The 23,307-nt window shown below is 35.0% G+C and overlaps 1 protein-coding gene across 5 annotated transcripts in view; it reads left to right on the forward strand.

Annotated features, from left to right (window-relative positions):
• Positions 1-23,307, forward strand: part of AKAP6 (A-kinase anchoring protein 6) — a 529,429-nt gene that overhangs the window by 437,937 nt on the left and 68,185 nt on the right. For all 5 annotated transcript variants that reach the window (XM_054689765.1, XM_054689756.1, XM_054689754.1 and 2 more), the window contains 2 exons: positions 12,908-13,054; positions 16,144-16,368. In XM_054689765.1, coding sequence (XP_054545740.1) covers positions 12,908-13,054; positions 16,144-16,368 — 372 coding nt within the window. The remainder of the gene's footprint in view (positions 1-12,907; positions 13,055-16,143; positions 16,369-23,307) is intronic.

The following is a 23,307-nucleotide window of genomic DNA, read 5'->3' on the forward strand; positions in this document are numbered from 1 at the left end:
GTATCCTCAAAAAGTTTCCTAAGGCATCAAATATTTTATTACACAGGAAGTTGGGCCATCACCCAAAAAGATTTCATAACATTATAGATCTGTTAAGATTATAAATGTGAAACCCCTTTGAAAAGTTAAAGGCACCTTACAAAGAAAAAGTCATGTATGTCATTTCCATTGGTGTTTTGGGAATAGACAACCCTGAATTCTTTGCTTGACTTTGTCTTAACATCTATTCTCACTAGTTGAGTCCTGGGAATGCTTCTCAGTGCTGTAGTCCTTTGTCCCCAGGAAATGCCCATTTGCACTAAACTTGAAAAGATAGTTTTTGATGATTACAGTTTGCGATGTATTGGTTTCAGCCTTCATTTAGTCTTCTTAGTGATTCTCATAGGTTTCCAAAGTCACCATGTTCTGCAGCAATATTGTTTTTGATAAACTACATGACTACAGTGTTCCACCTCTCATTTTTCTTGTCATTCTCAAAGAAAAAACAAGATATTCTTTTTGAAGAAACATCAACAGAGTTAACATAAGAAATATATAGTCTCTTTCTTATGAAATTAGTTTGGCATTAGTTTTAAGGTACGCAACATCTTGGCAACTGCTTTGGTTTAAAACTCTACATGATTTGAGAAAAGCACGTTTCAGAATGTTTAATTCAGCAATACAAAAGGCACTAATGAAATATGCATGTATGAATTTTATATCATATTAGTTCCCTCTTTCTTGAAATCTGAATAAAAGCCAAACATCTGGATTACGTTTGAAAAGCCTGAATTTCCAATTTTCAGAGAGATTCAATCTATTTTGACATTGCACACTTAGCCTTAACATTTACAGTGTGCTATTAACATTAGTTGCAATTGTAAAAAAAAAAAAGTCCATATTTAAACAAACTTGGTGCATCCTAATGCTAAAAATATATCTATATCTGAAATGGCTGCTGCTGCTGCACAACTGTATACCTCCATAGTTTAGGCTTCATCAGCATTTCTATTATAAATAACTTGCATTGAACAGAACTGTAATTCAACTATAAAGATATGGGATAAGCTTTGATATATAAATTCTCTTATAGTTGTATACTAAAACAACAAATAGCAGTTCATGTATCACTTAGTTTGAGAAACTATTCATTGGCTCAGTTTTTTCTGAAGGTCTCAACTGTTTGAGGTACTCCATGGTTGAACAAAAAGGCATAGCCCTCAACCTTGGAGAGTCTATTCTTCCAATTTATAAGACAAGTAAAATTTCTTTTCTTACAGATGCTTGCGTAGATTTGAGCAACTAGATTAAAGGCAAGGGAATATTTATAGTCATAATTTAGGAGAGTAAATGGAGATATCAATGTTTTGTCTCATTTTATTATCACAGTTTATTTAAGACATGGCTAGTCAGTTGAGTTTTAGGGGGTGAGGCATGAAGTTCTGTGTCTACATAAGCAATCAGGAAAGACAGAAGTATATGATGTTGTGTTTGAAGTTTGTATAAAAGTAAACCTTCAGTGGACTTTACTACACCTGTTTTTTCTAGATTTTTTGTCATATATTAGATGAATCTTGTTCTTTGTGACATGACATATGGGAAACAGCAAAAACCAGGAATTTCCCTTTTCAGTTCTTACTTGATTTATAAAAAAGAAATAAATCCATTAAATTATATAGTAGTACCCAATTAAACAAAAATAGATGTGTTTGAAAGAGTTTATTTAGGTTAGCAGATAGGAAACAAAAGAAATGGTCATTTAATATTGGAAATCTTTTAAAAGAGATGACTGAGTTTCATTACATTAATTGCCACTCTTCATGTCTTTTTTTCTATCTTACATTGCATACTCTAACAGATATTACATAATTGTGTAACTATTCTTACTATGTGCTGACATGACATTACGACAGCCCTGATATGGTACATCATAATGAAACCGTAATTAGAACAGTCATGATGTATTATGGCAATGATCCACATCGTCACTGAAGTACTTTGGAATGCGCAGAAAACCCATTGAGATGTGCAGATTTTCAACATAATGCAGCACAACCATGAAGTTTCATTGCATGGAGGAGAAATTGCCATTATGCCCACACTGCTGGCAACAAGGATTATAACATATTTCTTAAATATCTGTTAGAGAAAGTTCTCAACTGATGGAAGAAAACTTTTGAGTGTGGCTTTTTGTAACAGTTATTTCTATAAAGAAATCTACAGAAAAGACCTTGTTGAAATATAGACCTAACTGCATACATTCTATAGAAATTTCCTATAAAATATTTATCAAAAAGGGATCTGAAAAGTTTCATTTACTACTTCAAATTCAATGAAATGCTTCTCCAAAGTAGGACAGATTGAAGATGGCTTGAGCATTTTCAGTTAACCTTGCCTTTTTCTTTCATTCTCTGTGTCCTATCTTGAGCTTAAGTTATATGGCTTACATTTTATGTGTCTGAGTCTTGTTCCAGCAAGTGACAACTTTTCCTTAACTTTGATGTTTGTTTCAGTCTTAGCATTTTTCTACACATAACAGTATAATTGTTATGGCTGATCTTGTAATAGTGCCCCAAAGAAGCTGAAATTTTTGAAACAGGACTTATAGACTCTATTTTTAAGACCATTCCTCAGACAATGACACATTATCCCATAACAGAACACAACCAGGTTGACTTTTGGTCTGTCTGGTCAATAGGAACTCACTATCACACATGCTACATTCCTATTTATGCTTCAGTTTCAGCCTTTGATCCCAAACTTGACCTCTGAGGACAGCTGAAATAAATTAATAGTTTTTAATGTAATAGTTCTCTACATATTCAAAATCTGCTAATATGTCCTATTTTCTTTTCTCTCACCTTTAACTCTTACTTACCCCTTACCTGAATACTTCCAGCACCTTCAATAGCTTACTTCTTGGAGGAGTGTGGAATCCTCACCCTAACTAGAATATTCTTCTTTGTACATTTAACCTGTTGTCTTGGTTTCTCTTAGAAAATGGAATACAAGAATCAGGAAAATAGGTTTGAGCCTAGTAAATCACAGTCAAGCTGATCTATGTTGTCTTTCTTATTTTTGACCCTTTGTTTATCTCAATCCAACCAAAAAATCGTTGTGTGTGTGTGTGTGTGTATGAATATATGTATATATTTATATCTACCTTCCACTGTCTGTTGACTCATATGGAACCTAAAAACAATTGAAGCCCGATGACCTCTACTCTTTACTCTTTATGCAGTTTATATATATATATATGCTTGTAAGGGATGGTTATGAACTCTGTCTGGCCAGACATTTGTTATATCTTCTTAGATTTAATCTATTATGCCAACATATTTTGTTCCTCTTAAAATCTAAATTCATCATCTAAAATAGGCTTTGTGAAGTTGCCTGCAAACTCAGATCCAGACATAGGTTGGCTTGTACAGTGTTCAAAAGTTCTAATTCAACAGATAAAAATTAGAGATTTCACATGAAAATATATAATTCTGACTTCTCAAACACTGAAGTCATGTTTCTGTTAGGGGGAAAAGGATGTCCCAAAGCTAATTCCATATAGGCTTTGTGGACTTCACCCCCACCCCAGGTCAAAGCCAAAGACACTGGGAACTCCAAATCCCATCACCACCAAAGGGAAGGTGGCTGGGACCTGAGGGTGGGTTTAAGCAGCCAGGTGGATATAAAAGGCAGACACGTGGGCTTTGGAGGATCCCCCATTTTTGGCTCTCCGCCAGCTGGCAGCGTCTGGCCAGCTCTGAGAGTGACTTTGGGTTTCCAGGTCGTCGGATCGGGTAGGACGCATTAAAGACTTTATTTCCCTATTTTTTCCCTGAGTTGTACATTTTCCTTATTTCCTTTTCTCTTGTAAATAAACCTTTTATTAACCTTTTGTGTGTGTCTGTAGTAGAGTATTCATAAGTCCCTTTAAAGAGCGCGGGTGAGGACCCACAGCCAGGAACCCGTTTAATATCGGGACTGCTCTATAACATTTCCACATGGAAACTGTTGGCAGAGCTGAGTAGTGGTTGCCATTTTAGATGGATCTTACACTTTTCTACCTACCACAATCCACACTTTCTTTTATTTCCCTTTTACTAGGATAAATATTAGTAATTACCACATTTATGCACTTTTTTTTCAGTAGAGAAAATAGTTCTCTTTTCCCATAACATTAAAGTTAGAATATGAAAAATAGAAAATTATGTATCTGTGTTCAACTCAAGCTTCTTTACATTAGCTGCCAGGTCATAGGGTACTGGAGCTCACTTGTAGAACAGGTCTTTCAATAAAGTCTTTTTGTTGCTTGTAGCTTCCTATATTTCCTTGATGAGAAAAAAAAAAAGGTCCCTGCAACACTGAAAGAAAAAATATTATTTGAGTACCTGGTTTTGCTATACCTAATTTTGCTTAACTTTGCAATTTCTAAGAACCTGTTGTTGATAACCTTATTGTACTGGTTTTGTGAGAGCTGGCTGTTAAATATTCAGGAATTTTCTGAAGGCCTCAAATATTCGAGGAACTCCATGTTTGAACAAAAAAAGGATAGCCCTCGTCATTCCAATCATGGGTAGCTTGGCGTCTGTAGTGGGAATAATATTTCCACTAGGGAAACCAGCAAATACAAATCAGGGCTTTTCTTTTTGTTTTCTCAGTGAGCCAGTTTACCACCTACAACACTTCCTGTTGGCATTTGAATTTATGATCTCTAAGCTAAAGTATTTATTATTCTTTATTGATCAATGAAGTTAGTATAACTCTGGCAATCTGATCATCCTGCCATATACATATTTTACTTACATATGTCACTAATAAAAATATTCAATAAGAACAGACCGAAGAAGGGCCCCATGGTATATTATATCCATTAAACAGTGATTTTAACATATGGTTATTCAACAGGTTCTCTGCAAAACTCCTTGTATTTCAGTACTTCTAAATGATTCCATGCATTTGCTTACTTTATGTTTACAAAAACCTAGTAGAAGAACATACACCTGATCCAGAAATTCACTTTCTTGCTTGTAGGAATTTAAGTCATTAGATTTTGGTGTATGTTCTTAACAATTTAATTATATTTAAAATCTGGTCAGTAGTGTAGTAAATAACTGGTATTGCCCCAAAATTGCATCGAGGAAGTAATAGGATTGAATTTCTACACAAGTTGACACTCAATTAAAATTTCCATATATTCAATGAGTTAGTCAGTTCTTGACCAGCTGGAAAGCTAGAACAAATGCCTTCCTCCAAAGCTGATCCCTCCAAAGCTGATCACTTCAAACCATGTAAAATTTATAATAAAGTCAAATCAAGATTCAATGCATCTTGAGTTTGGTTTATTAAATAAAGAGCAAAAGCAAGAAATAAAACAGAGAGCATCATGATATTTCATCCTTCAATTCCTCTATTTTTTATTGACACTGGAGGAAAAAATAACACATTAAAACCTCCTTACTGAATTACTGTCCTAAACCAATAGATCCATGGGGCTTGTTCAACTAAAAGCCACAACAGACTTTGTAATGCAATGATGTAATCTTGGCTTTGTGTCATTTATATTCAACCTAAAAAAAAAAGAAAAACAATTTTCCTGAATAGACAGGCTGACAACAATATTGTTCGGTGTGGGTTTTTATTTGGATTCCTTCCAAATGTTTCACATGCCTTCACAGTAACACATCATGCTTACGTTTTTTTGGTGGTGGTTTTTTTTTTTTTTTTTTTTTTGCCTGAATTTCAAAGTTTTCCCCTTTTGCTAGCTTTCTGTTTTTTTTTAAGGTCTCAGTTATGTTTGTAAAACTAACCAGCTCCACCACAAAATTAGGATGTATCTTGCAGAGTGCATTCATTTTACTTTTTGCATATTTTTCCTGAGGTCATGTCAAGGTTAGTTTGAATTCCATCCTACATTAAGACTTCTTTCACAGCTATTTAGCTCGGCAGCCTACTCCCCGCTGGGGTCTGCCCCTTGGGCACGTCAAAGCTTCAGACCTGACAAATCACACACAGATGAAGCTGTACAGTTTTTTAAACAGTTTCATCAGTAACTTTTTTTTCTTTCTCACTATCCTCCTTAGTGTTGAGATTTTTTTTCTCTGAATTACCATTTCAGGAATGCTGATTTCTATTGGAGATTGTTTGTTTTTACGTAAGAGTTGCAAACTAACAATATCATTTATTTTATAGTAAGTCATACTAATAGCTTTTTGTCACTGGGACTAAAAACTAGTGTAACTGTAATTGCATTATTAAATTCTATTTGTAGCAGGAAGCTAAAATGTGTATGTAGTTGAGAAGGTGGTTATCTCACAGAGTTGGCCGGAATCAGAAAAAAATATCAACCATTAAAAATACATCGAGCTTATAACATATTAAGGGTTGAGCCTAGAAATGTTTCTCAAATGGTTAGTAATATGCTCTTATCAGTATTTTAGCAAATTGTAAAACTAATGGTGCAACTCCATTTCCTGTTTAATTGATGAAGTTAAAATGGTTGGTTGCTAATGAGTGTATTAGCAAACAATGTCCCCTTTACAAGCTTAAGTAGATCAGGATTTTTAAAAAGCAGCTTACTGTCCTTATTTTTATATAATGAAAAATATTGACTGTCATAAAATTGCTACATCAACTGAAGAAATGGTGTAATTATTGCTATGTAGTCATTTTGGCAATGTCAAACGACCAGATTATAGTTTTCTCAGTTCTCACATGAGAAAATAGTCATTTTCTTTTACAAACCATAGGCTTTTCATTACATTTTCATCCAGGACAAACAGCACCTAAGATTTTAAATGCAGACTAAGTGAAAAACTTGGAAGTGAGGGGAGAAATATTATTTGAGTGATTTTCCTCTCCTCAGTCCTCTTTTACAGTTAACTCAGTATGAAAAGTACCCAGTGAAGGGTTCTATAAAAGGTTGCTTGGTTCAAGCTAATTAAAGACAGGTCTAAATAGAAAAAGAAAAGAGAAGGGATCAAAGGAATTACATTAGGTGTCAGGACATTGTTTGGGGACATTTTATTTAGATTTTTGCAATTCTATTCCAGGAAAAAACCAAAATTTTAAGTGTCCGCTTGTGCCATAATTCCATATTTGCATTATTTTTGCAATAAGATACATGTCAGCAGGCAAACATCTTGAAAAAATCATTTTGGCATTGGTGCATTAACACATTATGGTGAAAAGAGAGGCTTGTGCTTTTCACGCAGTGCATTTCAGTCTTCAATTAATGTGAAAGCACTACAATGCCTATGCAACTTCTCTTGCCTAGTGGTGCACCATTTATCATTGCAGTTTTACATTGACCTTGACACCCACTTCATTAGAATAAAGATTGTCTACCATTTAGGTTACATTGTTCCTCTGCACAGAGACCCCATGCAAATTTCTGTTCAGATAGAAGAGCTGCGAGGCTGTCAGAGGTCATCTGCATTAAATGATTGCAGCTATTTTCCAACTGCTTCTTTTCATTCTACTCAATTCAGGCTAGGAGGATCAATCAAGTCCTCTGCCTGAAACAGTGGGACTGCTGGGAATATAACTGTTTTTGGTAGTAGTGGATATGCCCTAAACAGTATTAAATATTTAATATAAACTCATTAAAGGCCATGTAAAGGCTTCAGAATGATATTAAATTTATAGAAATATCTAAGGGGCTAAAGAACCTTTTAAAAATAAATAGAAGAATAATAATCAATTTTATAAATTTAGAAAGTATGATTACAATATTCAATAAACTTAGTGACTCTTTTCTATAGGAGTTTTTTTTTTTCTTTCTCTCTCTACCCTTGACTTGGATAAGGAAGGGATGAGACAGGCAGGCTTAGTTTTCATATGCAGCATTTTACTTGAAACTAATGTGAATTTTTTTCAGTTATTGGTGATTTTATTTTTGTTCTAAACAATGCTTTCTGCTCTGGGTATATTTATTTTAAAAGGTTTAGGTATTTGTTATGTAAAAGAAATGATTGGAGAAGTAAGTTGCCAGGTTTCTGCTTAAGTTTTCTGAGTGATATAATTGGAATTAAATTATTAATGGGAGATACTTTAAAAAAGATTGTTTTATGATCTTCTATTAGGGAATTTGCAATTCATTTTAATATTTGTAGTTTGATTTATATTAAAGATAATGCAATCTATGTCCAATTAACAATACATGGCCAATGTAATGTGATTTCCAGATCATGCAAATGGAATAAGCTAGAAGGGTGGGGGGGGGAGCTCAATTCTTAACCTCAGATGTAATTTGCTGTGTGAGTTCTGGCAATTTTAAATGACATTGCACTTTTTAATTTTTCCAAAGGCTCAGCAGCAAATTTATCCCAATCAAGAAAGCCTATTATTAATTTACAAGGACAATTGTAGGAGTCTTTATAATTTCTCTGTGCAATTATTCACCATAAATTGCTAATGGTAAAAAACAGGGAGTTCGCAAGAAATAACCACAATTATTTGTTTTGGGTTTGAATCCTCTTCTTCAATCTTAAACATCTTCCTGAAATGCTGGTGATACTGGCTCCATGTGAAACATCACATGAATCGTGAGATGCTGGACATTGGTGCTCTGAAAAAGGGGGCAGCACAAGAGATCTGCAAAGACAACACTGGCTTCTAGCAGATTCCTGCACTAGGCATGTACAGCTGAGCTATGGGCCCTGGACTTTCATATAAAGACTCTTTGTTCACCACTGAATGGCATTAGGCATGGACTTGCTGAGGGGCCACCATGAAGCCTCGCATGAGGAGGGCAAACACTAGCCAGAAAACACAATGCCAGAGTCGTAGACAGACACATCCCTGCATTTTTGTGCAAAAATGCATATTTTCACACAATTTTGCCAGTGGTTTGGTCTTTTGGAATATTCCTAGCATATGTTTTCTTGTTGATAGTTTAAAATACATTTTATTTTCTCAGTCCATCTTTCTGCTGTGGGTATATGTATGGAAAAGGGGATTATGCTGGATATACAGGTGTTTGTGTGTTACTTTGTACTGGGAAGGATATTCAAACTTGTTAGTCTAATAGCTAGATACTTTTTCTTGCTTTAAGTCTTCCTAACATAAAGTGATACGAAACCAGTTAAAATACGGTGTAAGATGTAAATTCTCAAATCCTGAAGACACATAATCTGACAGCTCTATTCTTATAATTGAGAAAATTCTTTGGTTAAATTCTTGTTTCTAGTAGCCAAAACTTCACTCTCGGCTCAGCAATGTCTGGTCTCTTTTCAGCATAACCAACAGAAGCACCATACAAAAGTCTTACAATGGATGTCTTAATCTCTCTGTGTGCTTTTAGAGCATTATTTTGAATTCCATCATGCTGCCTTTTTTCTTTCCTCTTCTGAAGTTTTATTACAACAGCGGAATTCCCAGGGAGCTTTGGGGGCAAGGTTCACATAATATAGCCCTGAAGTTTTGCTTAGGTGGAATCCATCCCCCAATCCTGGCTATCTTTTGATGATCTTTCTATTTCAAAAGGATTCACTGGGTAGAGTCTTACAGCATTAGCTGTATGTCGTTTATTTTTTATTTTTTTATTTACTAGGTGTGAGCATCTACAACCCTTTCATGATGCTTTCTTTCTCTGACCTCACAGTGACAAGGCATCTTGTTCTTTAACATTGAGGGAGGCAGAAAAATGCTTGAGTTGCTCAATGTGTGCCTTCTATACCAGTTTCAAAATGGCTTATTCTTCTGGTTTCCATGGTGACAATTAACACTGTTTCAAGGCATTGTTCCAATCTCCATTTGGGCAGAATTTTCGGTGTGATTTTTAACAACAACAACAAAAAAAGGTTTTAGAAGGGAAAAAAGCCTTTAGCATAACTGTCAAAAAAGTTATCTCAATCAAGTCTTCATGCATTTCTAATGATATTTACTTCAGAAATCCCTGTTTTTGGTAACTTTGCTTTATAATTCAATTTTTATATTTGTGATTTTAAAAAGTAATCACTGAATAATAATCTCCCCAAAACTTCTTTAATTCTTAGATAAAGCAGTGAGCTAGTATTTGTGGTTATTTTTAACTCTTTTACATTTTCTTTATAAGTTTTTATATACCATGGAGTGGCATTTAGATCAGGAATGGCCTGTGTCTTTAATTTAGACCATTCACATATCTATTAGGAAGCTTCATTAGTCAAAATTGAATTGGCCAAGTAAATACACTTAATAATGTAAATATGCCCTTTCAATAGAGTATATTTTATTTTTGACTAGACAGAATGGTCCACAGCAGGTGCTGTGGGGAAATTAAATACTGGATGCTTATTTACCTTAGCACTCAACAAAAGTCATCTGACTTTAACTTTGCTAATCTCATTTTTGGCTATTGAAGAGTAGTCTATATCATAATATCCCCAGACTGCAGGACACAATGAGGCAGCCTCTGTTCACTTACTCCTTTGGGTGGAATGAATATGAAGATTAAATTATTTTCTCCCACAGGATAAAGTACCCCTTCTGAATAGGATGGCCAAGAACTGATAGAAGTGGTAGTCGATCCTCCATGTTTAATGCTTGTGAAAAGATGTTGAAGAGAAGAACAAAAACTAGTATCAACAAAAAATATGACCTTCTTGGCATTTTTACACATGTAACTTGAAGCCCTAAATTATATCATATTCAACTTTCAAAGTGCTTTGAAAATTAAAATAAATATTTTCACCTTAAATTACATGACATTCTACCTCCTTTTATGCACACACCAAAACATCTAACAATTAGTTGTGTTCCCTCAGTTTTTATAGTTTGAAAGTGCTGTCTTATAAATCACATCTTTCACCAAGCTATGTAATATACTAGGTTATATGGTGATAATGACAGCATACATAGGGACAAGATTTTTTAAATGTTAATAACCTCTTATAATAACTATTTTACCACATTTTGCAGACAAAATTATTTTATTATGTCTAAAATTAAATTAATTGCTTTCTATGTTTTTATTATTACAAGACTAGTTTTAGTCTATCAAGACTATCGTTTTTATGGAATACATCTAAACTGATTTCCCTCTGACTGATCTGCAGGGTAGGCGTTATTCTAAGTTGGGTAAAGAAGGGGTGATGAGCTTGTTATTTGTGAAGGTAATAACTGGTCCAGGCTGCTCCCAGTTAGGTGGACTCTATTGCAAAAGCATTCTTTTGCCTGTCTCAAATACTGGTTCCCCCAATATTGTGTCACAGAAGTCTTACTGAATTAATTATGTAAATCTTTGTCAACTACATCATCTTTAGATGGGAATCTGATTACACAAAGCAGATTGCCCTCTCCTCCAATCATCACTCTGACAAATAAAATACCATCTAGGTTTTATTGTTGAATGTCGAGTCCAGAAAACTCAAGTGAACAGTGTTTTCTATGTCTTGGAGTAATGTGGTCCTGGGAAGTGCCTGCAATTGGAAAATGCAATCAGAATTTCCCATGTATCGCAGGCCAAATTCTGAAAGAGCTCTAAAGCAACCCTTGATTTTTTTTCATTATGCATATTCATGTAATTTTGGATACTCTGACACCCTGATCAACATTCATTAATACTATGAAATGCTTTAAATCACCTCATTTAAAACATTTTGTTCTGTGATCCACAAATGACTAACATTTGGAGAAGTTTACATAATACAAATGATGTGCATGTTTAGTGTAAATGAAAGATTAAAATATGAAACTTAAAGTATGCAAACATATGCACGCAAATGCTGAAGATCTATTAACCGAAACAGGGATTTCACACTTTCTTTTCATCTAAGCTGCCTTCCAATTGTATTTTAGTCTGGGTTCTTATATAATATCAGGTTTTCAGGATGAATAAAATCACCCAAGTGCTTGGGCTTATTTTGAACTTGTTGATTTGCTACTGTGCCCAGACTAAAGCTTTTGTTGTTAGATTTAATAAGCTGCTCATGTTAGCTCAAATAGGTCAATGGAGCAATGCTACCATGGATCTCTGACCTAACTTCATGCCTCAAAGAAAGACATTTTAGTATTATTATATTTTGGAAATGTAATAAAAATGTAAAATAGGCTTAATATTTTAACCAGAATCTTGTCTTTTCTACTCAGAGGTGTTTATGTGTATATTTTAAAATATAACCATAGGCTTTTATAGCTGTCCATAATATAGGATTTTCTAACTATAAAGTTATCCATATTTGATGAGAATCACCATAGTTATTATCATATTAAATAGCTCTTGCGTTATCTCTAGCACAATATATTTCGAGAGAGACTTGCTTGGCAGTTTGTTAGAAGAGTGTATATTGGGTATATTGGGGGAGAAGTTTCTATAATCAATTGTGATATTTGGGAACATTTTACAGTATCAATAAAGAAGCATAGATTTGTAACTATTCCCAAAGCACTGGTTTTCTTTTTTCTTTCTTCATGTGCCTCTACTTTTAGGCCATACTCGGTTTTTAATTAAAAGAAAAATGAAAAATAATGTTAATTAACAATTCAGGGAAGTTAGAGGATAAGGAGGAAATCATAAGATCTTGAGGGAATATTTTATTTGTAGCACTCTGATACTGGTCTTTTTGGGGTGCAAAGGTGAGATGTGGGCAGCACTGTGAAGACAAATGTTGATCATAATTTACAGTAACATTAAATCCCCCTAGACCAGGTATTTTCCTCTTTGGAATATTTTAAATTAAAGATCAAATGTGTGTGTAAACTTTCATTTAAAAAGACATAAATCTTAGTCACCTAAGTGGAATGCTGTTGATATTTGTATGTATATAATACATATTTTTAACTGTTTTAAATAATATTCCTTAACTATTCAAGTACGTAGGTTTAGGCTCCCCATCAATTTTGTTGGGTACAAAAACTTTTAATATCCATGAGAATCATGAACTCTGTGCTCAAAGATTTTCTAAGAATACCTGCCTCCCCAATAATCTGTCTTTCTCTCTTCTTGTTTTAGCGATACAGTGTGGAAATGTCCATCAGGGACCTGAAAAAGACGGAGCTACTTAGTAAGGTTGAAGCTTTGAAGAAAGGTGGCGTTTTACTACCAAATGATCTTCTTGAAAAAGTGGATTCAATTAATGAAAAATGGGAACTGCTTGGGGTATTTGCATTTTTATTACTGTTTGTAGGTTATGTGTACATTTTTTGTGTAGTGAAGTATTCTATCTGTCTGATTTCTAATTTGAGGCACAAATATCTCTCTCTTTCAATTCACTACCAACATTTCAAACAAGCTATTCATGTATTATTGGGTGGGGAGAAACACTGCTTTTCCTCGTCTGTTGATTTTCTTTTTTTTTACTCTGAGCTTGTCTCCTCTCAGATTTTAATAATTTTGGTTCTTTAATACATAAAAAGTAAGTAAAATATGCCATGTATTATGGGTATGCACCAAGTCAACTATAATACAGTATATCTGATATACACTGACTGTCATGCTTGAATGACTGTTAATAGAATTTATTCTGAAGGTACATGTTAGAGACATCCACTGTTTAACTATTTACTGTACTCTTCAGATGAAAAGTGGACTTGTCACCACAGCTTTCAAGTCACACTTAAGGCACCAAAACAAAGATGCAAATTTGACCCAAATCTGAATTGCAGAATTAAATCAGCCTCTGTTTTGTGCCTCAATTTCCAGCTCACTTTTAACAAAGCCAAAAAAAAAAAGTTTCATGTAATTCATTTCACGCAATGATGGGCTGGGTCTCAGCCAAAGACTGAGATGCAAGAATCTGGCAAAAAGGCAATATAGAGATTCTGTTACCCAGAGACCAGGATGGCACTGTGCAGGAGACAGTACTGTCCTTTTTGTTGGAAGACAGCTGAGAGAGAGAGAGGTTAAATGGTATTTTTTCATCAACTTCTCTCCTAAATTGCCTTCACTTCAAATCAAGGGTAAGCTAAATTTGTCAATTACTTAAATGATTAATTATAACAGCTAAGTATGGGTGGTGTCAGTTATGGAGCATAATTTTGCATGCCTTCCATTTCCTGTCTTTTTTTTTCATTTTTAAAGAAATAATACTCCAAAAATATTTTGAATAAAAAGCTCTCCATGTACCTTGATGACTTGGAGGAATGCCAGTGTTTAGTTTATGCCATGCTTAATCTAGGTGATTAAAAAACTGCAAGTTTAAATCTTTGCTTTCTCATCTAAATTCACTACACTCTACAATTCTGTAAAGTAACAGACATGCTAAAAGTTTTTACGCTAACCTATTGTTACATAACTTTTTGTTATTGTTACATTGCATGGTAGTAATTATTGGCTTTCACTTTATGATATGGTGATTTAAATCAGAACGTACTAAATTTTTTAGATTCATTGAGCTCATAGAAGTAGAAAAGTAGTTAATGTTTGATATTTTAAGATTGTTTATTAAATAGATAAGAATAGCTATTTTATGTACTGGATAGATAAAGCAATTGTTTGTTTATGTTGTATTTAATATGTCTATTTCTAATTTGACAAATAACTAAAAATTGCCTTTTTAAAAAAATTGAGGTATGTCATGTATATTGCTTCCTCAACAAAAATGTGAAATCAACATAACATTTTTTTAAAGAACAGACCATTTAGCTATTCTTTATGAGTCAGTTACTTTAAAAATGGTTGCCATTTTGAAAAAAATATCTTTTGAGTACAATATGCAGATTTTTATAATGATTTGGGGAGAGCAGGGTGGAGGAAAGATTTTAACAAAACCTGTGCCTCACTAACACCACCAGGCATACTGCTTTAATTGGCATGATTACATTTTAATTGGCATAAAAAAATTTAAAGACAACAATTTTAACTTCTAACAATAGTAAAATAGAGGGATATGGTTTTTAATATTACTTTCATCTAAGGTGAACAGTGTGGAATGGAAATACATTAGAATGAAATGTCAGTGGTGCGTACAGTTTAATCTGTGAAATTTTGTCCCCTGTGCTGCATATTACTCTGTCTCAATTGCATATTAAACAACCCTATCAAGGCAGGCATTGGCATCTGCTGTGCTGACACAAATTGTGAATTAAATGAAATTGATGTCCTCTGTCGTATATTTATGAAGACGGACCATTCTCTGAAGTATTCTGTTTATGAAGAATTTATGATTGCAAACTGTTCCAGAACAAAAAAGTGGCAATAAATTCTTTTTTGTGACCCTACCCTCCAAGGGCATTGATTTCACCTCCTGCTGCTACTTTTGTTATAGCATAAAAACAATGGCTAAATCTGGATTCCACCGAGGGTCTTCAAATTATCAATATTTGCACCATGAAAATACAAAGGTGTTGCCAAGAACGGCTATTTTTCTCTCATGATCTCCTAAAGATACTGTTTACAGAACACTACACAGCAGATGAATGTTTGTTGACTTAATTTTATTTGTGTTTTAAAACTTGCTTTTTTGCAGATTTAATTCATCATTATAGATTAACTCCTATTGATTCTCCAAAGACAGTGCTTTCCAATAAAAAAGAAAAAAAAGCAACAAAATATCCTCCCTGACTATATTATCATGCCATAGTGGTTAACCTAAGACTTCTAGTGTAGTGAATTGGTACTTACTTTTGCACATATATTAGAAAATCTAGCATCCCCAAATGCTAAGCAGAAAGAATTGTGGGACTGAATAATTTCCAACTCAGGTAAAATCAACAATAGCACCAAGAAGGCTACCCCTTCTTAATAGCCCTTGATCAAATGTTTAGAAGAATTGTACTTCAAAAAAACAAAATAAGTAATTTAATCCTCCATGTACAATCTACTTTTGGTCTCTTTAATATATTGATTAAACTCAGACTTAAACTCAGCTTCTAAAGATTTTATGTAGAGAATTCTTTACTGTAAACTGTCACAAGAATTCAAATGCATTTTTATCAGTGGATACTGTGAACTTCTGGGTCAAATTTCCTTTCTGTTAAAGGAAAGTGTAAATGAACAAGGTCCTCTTAAGCCTCTAGTGGTAGTCAGAACCTCACACATAGCTCAAGAATCCTAAGAGGAACAATAGGCTAATCTGAACCGAATGTCAGTAGTAAGGTGATGAGAGCAGCTGGATACCTTTCCAGGTGGCTCTTGTTACCAGCCAAACTGATGTTTTTGGTACATAAACTAATCTACGTTTTTTTTATTGTGTGTGTGTATGTGTGTGTGTGTGATGTTTTTGTTTTTGTTTTAATCTAATGCATTAGAAAACCCTAGGAGAGAAGATCCAGGACACAATGGCAGGGCACAGTGGGTCAGGCCCACGTGACCTTCTCTCTCCTGAAAGCGGAAGCCTGGTAAGGCAGCTGGAGGTCAGGATCAAAGAACTGAAAGGGTGGCTAAGAGATACAGAGCTTTTCATCTTCAATTCCTGTCTGAGACAAGAAAAGGAAGGAACAATGAATGCTGAGAAACAACTGCAATACTTTAAGGTAATAAAAAAACAATCAAAGTTGATAAAAAGCTTTCTTTATGGTAGGGATGAAATATTTATCAAGTACATAAAATATTATACCCATGTATCTGTGTATCACTGTGCACTTAAATGTTTCCTTGAATTTATAGGCACCCTCCACATTTCTTATATGCCAGTGTCTGTGTGTGTATAAAGACGAACATTAAGCATATCAAATACACATTGTGTATGGGAAATCTCTGCTGCTTGTGTGTGAAATTCCTCTTGAGGGAGGGCTTTGATAAATTAAAAGCAGGTCAGCAAACACTGAAGATTACTGAGAACTTTGAAAAACAGATCTAAATGTTCTATAAATAATGTGCCTAAAAATACTTCCATAAAGTGATATGATAAAAGCACATAATTTAATTGAAGACCATTAAGTGCTAACAAAAAGAAACATAATTGTTACATATGAAAGAATCAACTATTCATGGAGAGAAGAAATAAAGTAAAAGAGGTTCTTACATTACAGGTCTATTCCATTCTAGGAAAATACCAACCCTAGATAACTATGTATATATTCACTACATGTCCATGAAGAAGAATTTCCCCTTGTTTGTTCCCATAGTTTATAAATACCTGTTCAAAGAAGTTAACAATTGAAATGTTTTCTCTTGTTGCCCTCACCATTGTGTACTGTGTAGGGTAAGGAAAAATGTCAGGCTTTTCTGCCCTCCCGCCATCAGGCATAGATGATGGATCCTGGATCCGTTAGGTCCTGAATGCATGCCTGATGGCAGGCACCTGGAATAGGGTGTGGGCATAGGTAGATGGGATTCACCTGGGTTAAGACCGTGATTTTTTTTTTAAAGGGCGGTGTCACAGGGACGCCAGGAGAAGCCGAAAGAGAAGCCGAGAGAGAAGCAAAGAAGCAGAAGCAGAGATCACTGGAAAGCCCAGAAAGAGTGAGGATTTGCTAAGGGCTGGGAGGACTGCCAGCTTCCCGTCCCCCCAGCACCCTTGCCTGCTGTGTACCGGGTAAATCCCAATAAAAGACCTGCAAAAACCACAGAGGACTCTGACTCCTCCTTTACCTGGTCTGCTGGATCATAGAAAACCTGCACTGTGGTCTTCCTGACCCTACAACTGCTTGAACTCTCTTGTAAATGCAGTGATTATCTGGGCTGTGGTTTTCTCAGCCTGGGGCAGTAAAATATGAATTCAGTGGCAAGAAATTGCCATGAAAGGTCTTAAAGAGGAGAAAGGAGAAACTAAGATGGAAAAAACTTCTTGGAACCAAGCAACTGTTTCTAATCGAAGCATTCCAGGACCAGGTGTGATTCATTCCATCCCCTCTGAACTGCCATCTTCCAACAATCTATCAGAGGATTTAGTCTCTTGTGGTTCACCTTCTGCCAGACAGGCAAGCTCACCTTGCTTACCTCCATAGTCCAGGAAGAGGCACCCTTAAAACTAAGACCACAGTATTTTTCAATAAACTATCACTATTACAACCTGTAAAGGCAGGAAGGATCAATGAGCAGGTTTTCTGACCCCATGCAGACCAGGTAAAGGAGGAGTCAGAGTACTCAGTGGTTTTGCAGGTCTTTTTATTGGGATTTACCCGGTACACTCAGGTAAGGGTGCTGGGGGGCCGGGAGGCTGGCAGGCCTCCTAGCCCACAGCAAGTCTTCATTCTATCTGGGCTCTCCGGCCTTGTCTCAGCTTCTGCTTCTCTTGCTTCTCTCTCGGCTTCTCTTTTGGCTTCTGCTGGCGTCCCTGTGATGCCGCCCTTAAAAGCACAGTCTTAGCCCAGGTGAATCCCATCTACCTATGCCCACACCCTATTCCAGGTGCCCGCCATCAGGCATGCATTCAGGACAGCAAGGATCCATCATCTATGCCTGATGGCGGGAGGGCAGAAAAGCCTGACATTTTTCCTTACCCTACACAACCTTACAAATTGTTTCGATTAAAGAATCTGCTTTTCTGCATTGAACTGAAAGATCAAACTGCAAGTTACATGAAAGTGTCTTGCTAAGGAAAATGTTTGCCATCTAAAATCTAACATCTAGATGACTTGTACGTTGTTCTATTCTCACTCTAACCCTCATTGCAGGGAGATGGAGTCTTCAGTTATTTCTCTCTGTGTTATTTGAAATTAACTCAAACCTTACAAAGCATTCTGATCATTGGTAGGTAGATGTTGTGATTTTTTTTTTCTGTATTGTATTAATATTACAGCTTTAGAAATGTGGTAAACAGCCTAGTTGTGTGACCTTGCTCATATGTCTTCTGTGATCCCTTAGTGCCTCAGTCCTTCATCCATAAAATGAGATACTATTAGTATTTATCTCACAGGGTTATAAATTCATATAAATAAATTATTATTTCTAATTTTTATGGTGGCACATTCATAAAAAATAGAAATCTCTTAAATTATAAACCCAAAGATGTTACATAATAATTGGAAATAATAGGAAGTTTGCTATTGCAATTATTTGTATATCCTCTTAGCTACATATATCTTACATGTAGATTTTTTTAATTGCACTTTTTTTATTGAGAAAACATTGATTTACAACAATGTGTATGATCTGTAGGTATGGGTTCCCACCTCTTCAGATGTTTGTCACCACACTATCATCAACTAACAACATACCCATAATTTTCTACCATAGTCCATTGGACCCACTCATTTCTATTTTCTTCTTTCCATTCTGGTAGCCTTAATTTTGCAGTCATAATTCTAGGGTTTGGCTCAATTTTGTCCTTTTGCTGTTTATTTCTATCCCCCATATAAGTGAAAACATCTGATATTTGTCATTTTCCTTCTAATTTACTTTGCTTAGCCTAATCTCCTCCAGTTTCATCCATGATGTCACAAATGGCAATATTGCATCTTTTTTTTTTTTTAGCTTAGTATTCCATTGTGTATATACACTACATTTCCTTAATCTCATATGTCACTGGGTACTTCACTAGTTTTCTTACCTGGCTATTGTAACTAGAGTGGGAAATAAGAGTGCACGTGTCCCTTCAAATTTATGCTTTTGCATTATTTGGGTAGATGCATAGGAGTGGAATGGATGGAACATATTGTAAATCTATTTTTAATATTTTGAGAAACACCCATGCTGCTTTCCATATAGGTTGTACCAGTTTGCATTTCTACTAACAGTGTACAAGGGCTCCCTTTTCTTCACACTCTCTCCAATACTTGCTTCTGGACTTTTTGATATGGATGGTTCTGATAGGTAAGATAGTATCTCATTGTGGTTTTGATTTGCAGCTCTGTGATGATAAATGATAATGAGCAGTTTTAACATACATGTTGACCATTGGCATATTTTCTTTGGAAAAGTGTCTATTCAGGTCTTCTGCCCATTTTTGATTGGATTGTATGTTTTTGTTGTTGAATTGTGTGAGTTCTTTATAGATCTTTGGTATTAGCCCCTTGTCAAATGTATGATGTGCAAATATTTCCTCCCATTTATTAGGGTGCTATTTTGTTTTAATGACCATTTCTTTCACTGTGCAGAAGGTTTTGCATTTGATATAATTCCATTTATTTATATTCCCTTTTGTTTCTCTTGCTATTGTAGATAAATCCACAAAGATATCATTGAAGTCAATGTCCAAATGTTTTGCCTGTTTTCTTCAATGTATTTCATGGTTTCAGTACTTACAACCATGTATTTAATCTACTTTGAGTTATCTTTTGTGTAAAATGTAAAATGGTGACTTACTTTCATCCTTTTGTATGTGACTCTCTAGTTCTTCCAATATCATTTGTTGAAGAGACTTTCCTTTCTCCATTGTTATTCCTGGCTCCTTTGTCATAGATTAACTGTCCATTAAACTGTGGGTTTATTTCTGGGGTATTCAATTCTATTCCTTTGATCTGTTTGTCTATTTTGTCCCGCTACCATACTGTTTTGATTGCTACAGATTTATAGTGTAGTTTGCAGTCTGGCAGTATTATAGAAGCACTCTTTTTTGACAGGATTTCTTTGGTTATCTGGGGTATTTTGTCATTTCATATAATTTTAGAAATGTTTGTTTAATTTCTTTAAAGAATGCCATTGAACCATTGATAAAGACTGCATTGAATTATATATTGCTTGGGTAAGATAGCCAAGTGAACAATGTTATTTCTTACAATCCATGAGCAGGGCATATCTTTCCCTTTTGTTGTGTCTTCCATATTTCTTTTAATAGTCTTATGGGCCAACTAGTCATTCTGTGCCTCTTTTTTAAGATTTATTTATTTATGCATACAAGAGCTGGGGTACAGGCTAGAGGTGCAGGGGGTGAGTGGACTCACCAGAGACAGAGTGGGGAACAGAACAGGCAGATTGACTGAAATACACTGCTGAGGGGAGCAGCGGGCGAGTCAGGAGAGGTCTGCTGCACCATGTGGGTTGCTCCCTGGCCAGCTGGGGATCGAACTGGTATTGCAGAGGCTTCAGATTGCTTCTTAGTGCAGTGCTTAACCCCTTGTGCCACTGGGGAGGCCCCATTCTGATTGATTGAAGCTTCTTGATTGATGAGTTTAGTCCATTTACAATAAAGGTGAATTAATATGTGAAGGATTGCTACTGCCATTTTGCCTTTAGTTTTCTGAACTAGTTTCTATTTCCTTATTCAATTCTTTGTATACTTTCTTCTATTTGATTTAGATAGGAGAGTTCCTTTCAATATTTCTTATAGTGGGGGAGGTTCTAGTATTGACAAACTCTTTGAGTTTTTGTTTGTCTGGGAAGGGCTGTATTTCTCCATTACATCTGAAGGACTCTTGGAGGATATAATCTTGGCTGGCAGTTTTTATCTTTGAATATTTTGAGTATGTCATTCCAGTTTCTCCTTTCCTGCAGAGTTTCTGCTAGAAGGTGTGAATACCTTTATGAGTTAACTGCTTCCCGCCCCCATCTTCTGTCAATATTCTTTTTTTGCACCCTGTACTCTTGTACCAAGATACTTATAAGTGTCTGGGTGTAGGTCATTGCATTTAGATGTTCTTCTAACCTATGATGCTTTAGCTTTGTATGGTAGCATCAACTTCATTACTTGCTCTGTGAATCTTAGAACTTTTATTTCACAAGTACCAAAGAGCATTGTATGCTTTTTGCTATTATTTATTTTCTTTAAACACACACACACACACACACATCCCCTAGAGCAGTTTTGTTTTCAATGTCACTATTAAACTAACTGCTTTCATATCCCCATGTAAATGTATTTAGCTGTTTTTAAAATAATATAGAACTTTCTACTTCAAACCAAAGGTATATCCTTGATGATAACATACACCTACCTTTAAATTCCCTACTTCTATTACATCCCCTGCTCTCTTCACCTCAGGCAATCACGTTCCTACATATTCTCTATTCCCTTGCTTTCTGTGATAGAAAGGAATATTTTAAGATTTAATTCTTTTTAAAATTATTAAAAGATAATCATCCTGTATTGTTATCTTTTAGGACTTCATTTTGCATTTAATATAATGCCAAGATTTATTCAACTATGGTTGTAGTTCACATATTTGGCAAGTGTATAATATTCCATTATGAGTATATGCATATATCTCATTTAATGTGAATAGCAACCTATTCACAATAACTATTCTAGCTGGCCTCAGACTGGCATTAGCATCTTGATTTTGCAGATATGGAAATAGGCCAAGGAGGTTAAATTTTGTGTGTCTAAGCTCACATATAGTGAGTGGTAAAATTAGGGTTTAAATCTAGGGCTCTCTGACTTTAATATCCATTCCTGGACAATTAATATTTATCAACATTTACTAAGTGACTCAAACAGAAACCAGGACTTTATGCCATTCTTTATGATAGATTACTTGGTTACAATCTTAGGCAATTTGGCCAGAATAGCAAAAATCTTTAGCTATTGATGATCTGGGAGGTGAAAATATTTGTATTTTGTTTTAGTTTGTTGTACTGTAACTGTATAAATATCTTTATCCCATGTCACTTTTTAAAATTGAAACCTTGATAGTTTTTAATAACCTTGATAATTTTTCTTCACAACCTCAAATTAGTTCCTTGACCTTGAGGAGTTTTAATAAGGAAGTTAAGGAGATCTAGCATGATAGCATTTTTTGTTGTTTTTTAAGAAAACTTTATACATGTTTGTTGAAATACAGAATTTTAAATATTTCTGGGCTGTTTACTTTTTAAACTTATATTATCAATCAAGTTCTTATATATTACCACTTTCATTGGAAGAATGGAACCAAATGCTTATAACAGTGTGATCTGATGTTTATGTGTCAGAATCATAATTGATAACAAACATATGTGGAATAAAAACTTTTATATTCATCACAAATCCAAAAACCAGATACCCTCTGCTTGCTTTTTTTGTACTAAATGAGGCCAGATAAAATAGTTATTAAGGAATCTCTTACGTATGAGATACCCTGCCATGTTCCAATCTTTTCGTAGGTTTTCAAATGTCTTGTGCCACCATTGGTCACACAGACTAGCTTTCTCCACAAGGTTTAGCTTTATGATTCTCCATTCTCTAAAATTTCCGGATTTTAACAGAACAAATTCCTTTATATGACACCCAGAGTAATGCCAGAGTAGTCACAGTTCACTATGCAGAGAAGAGGGAGGGAGGTACTACATATAAAAAGGAAAACCCTTTGCACTGGAGACATAGCTGTGTTTCCTTCTCAGAGTGTGATCTGGGATGACAGAAGGGGTCGGAATCTTAAATTTTCAGAAAAAGAGTAAAAGCAATTGTGGAATATATATATTTTTAAGGCAGTAAGTATGATCAATGTGGAATTAAACACAAGGCAAAATTCTACCTACACAAGACAGACTGAGCCCAGCACAAAGATGGGGAAAGATGTGAAAGTGTGACCCTAGGAGCCCAAAAGGCAAAAAATCAAAATTATTAATAAATGAACACACTGTGACAACAAAATGCAGGAAAGCGCATCAGA

This window comes from Talpa occidentalis, unplaced genomic scaffold (assembly GCF_014898055.3).
Source record: "Talpa occidentalis isolate TD23 unplaced genomic scaffold, MPIMG_talOcc4v2.1 talOcc4.11, whole genome shotgun sequence".
Lineage (NCBI taxonomy): Eukaryota > Metazoa > Chordata > Mammalia > Eulipotyphla > Talpidae > Talpa > Talpa occidentalis.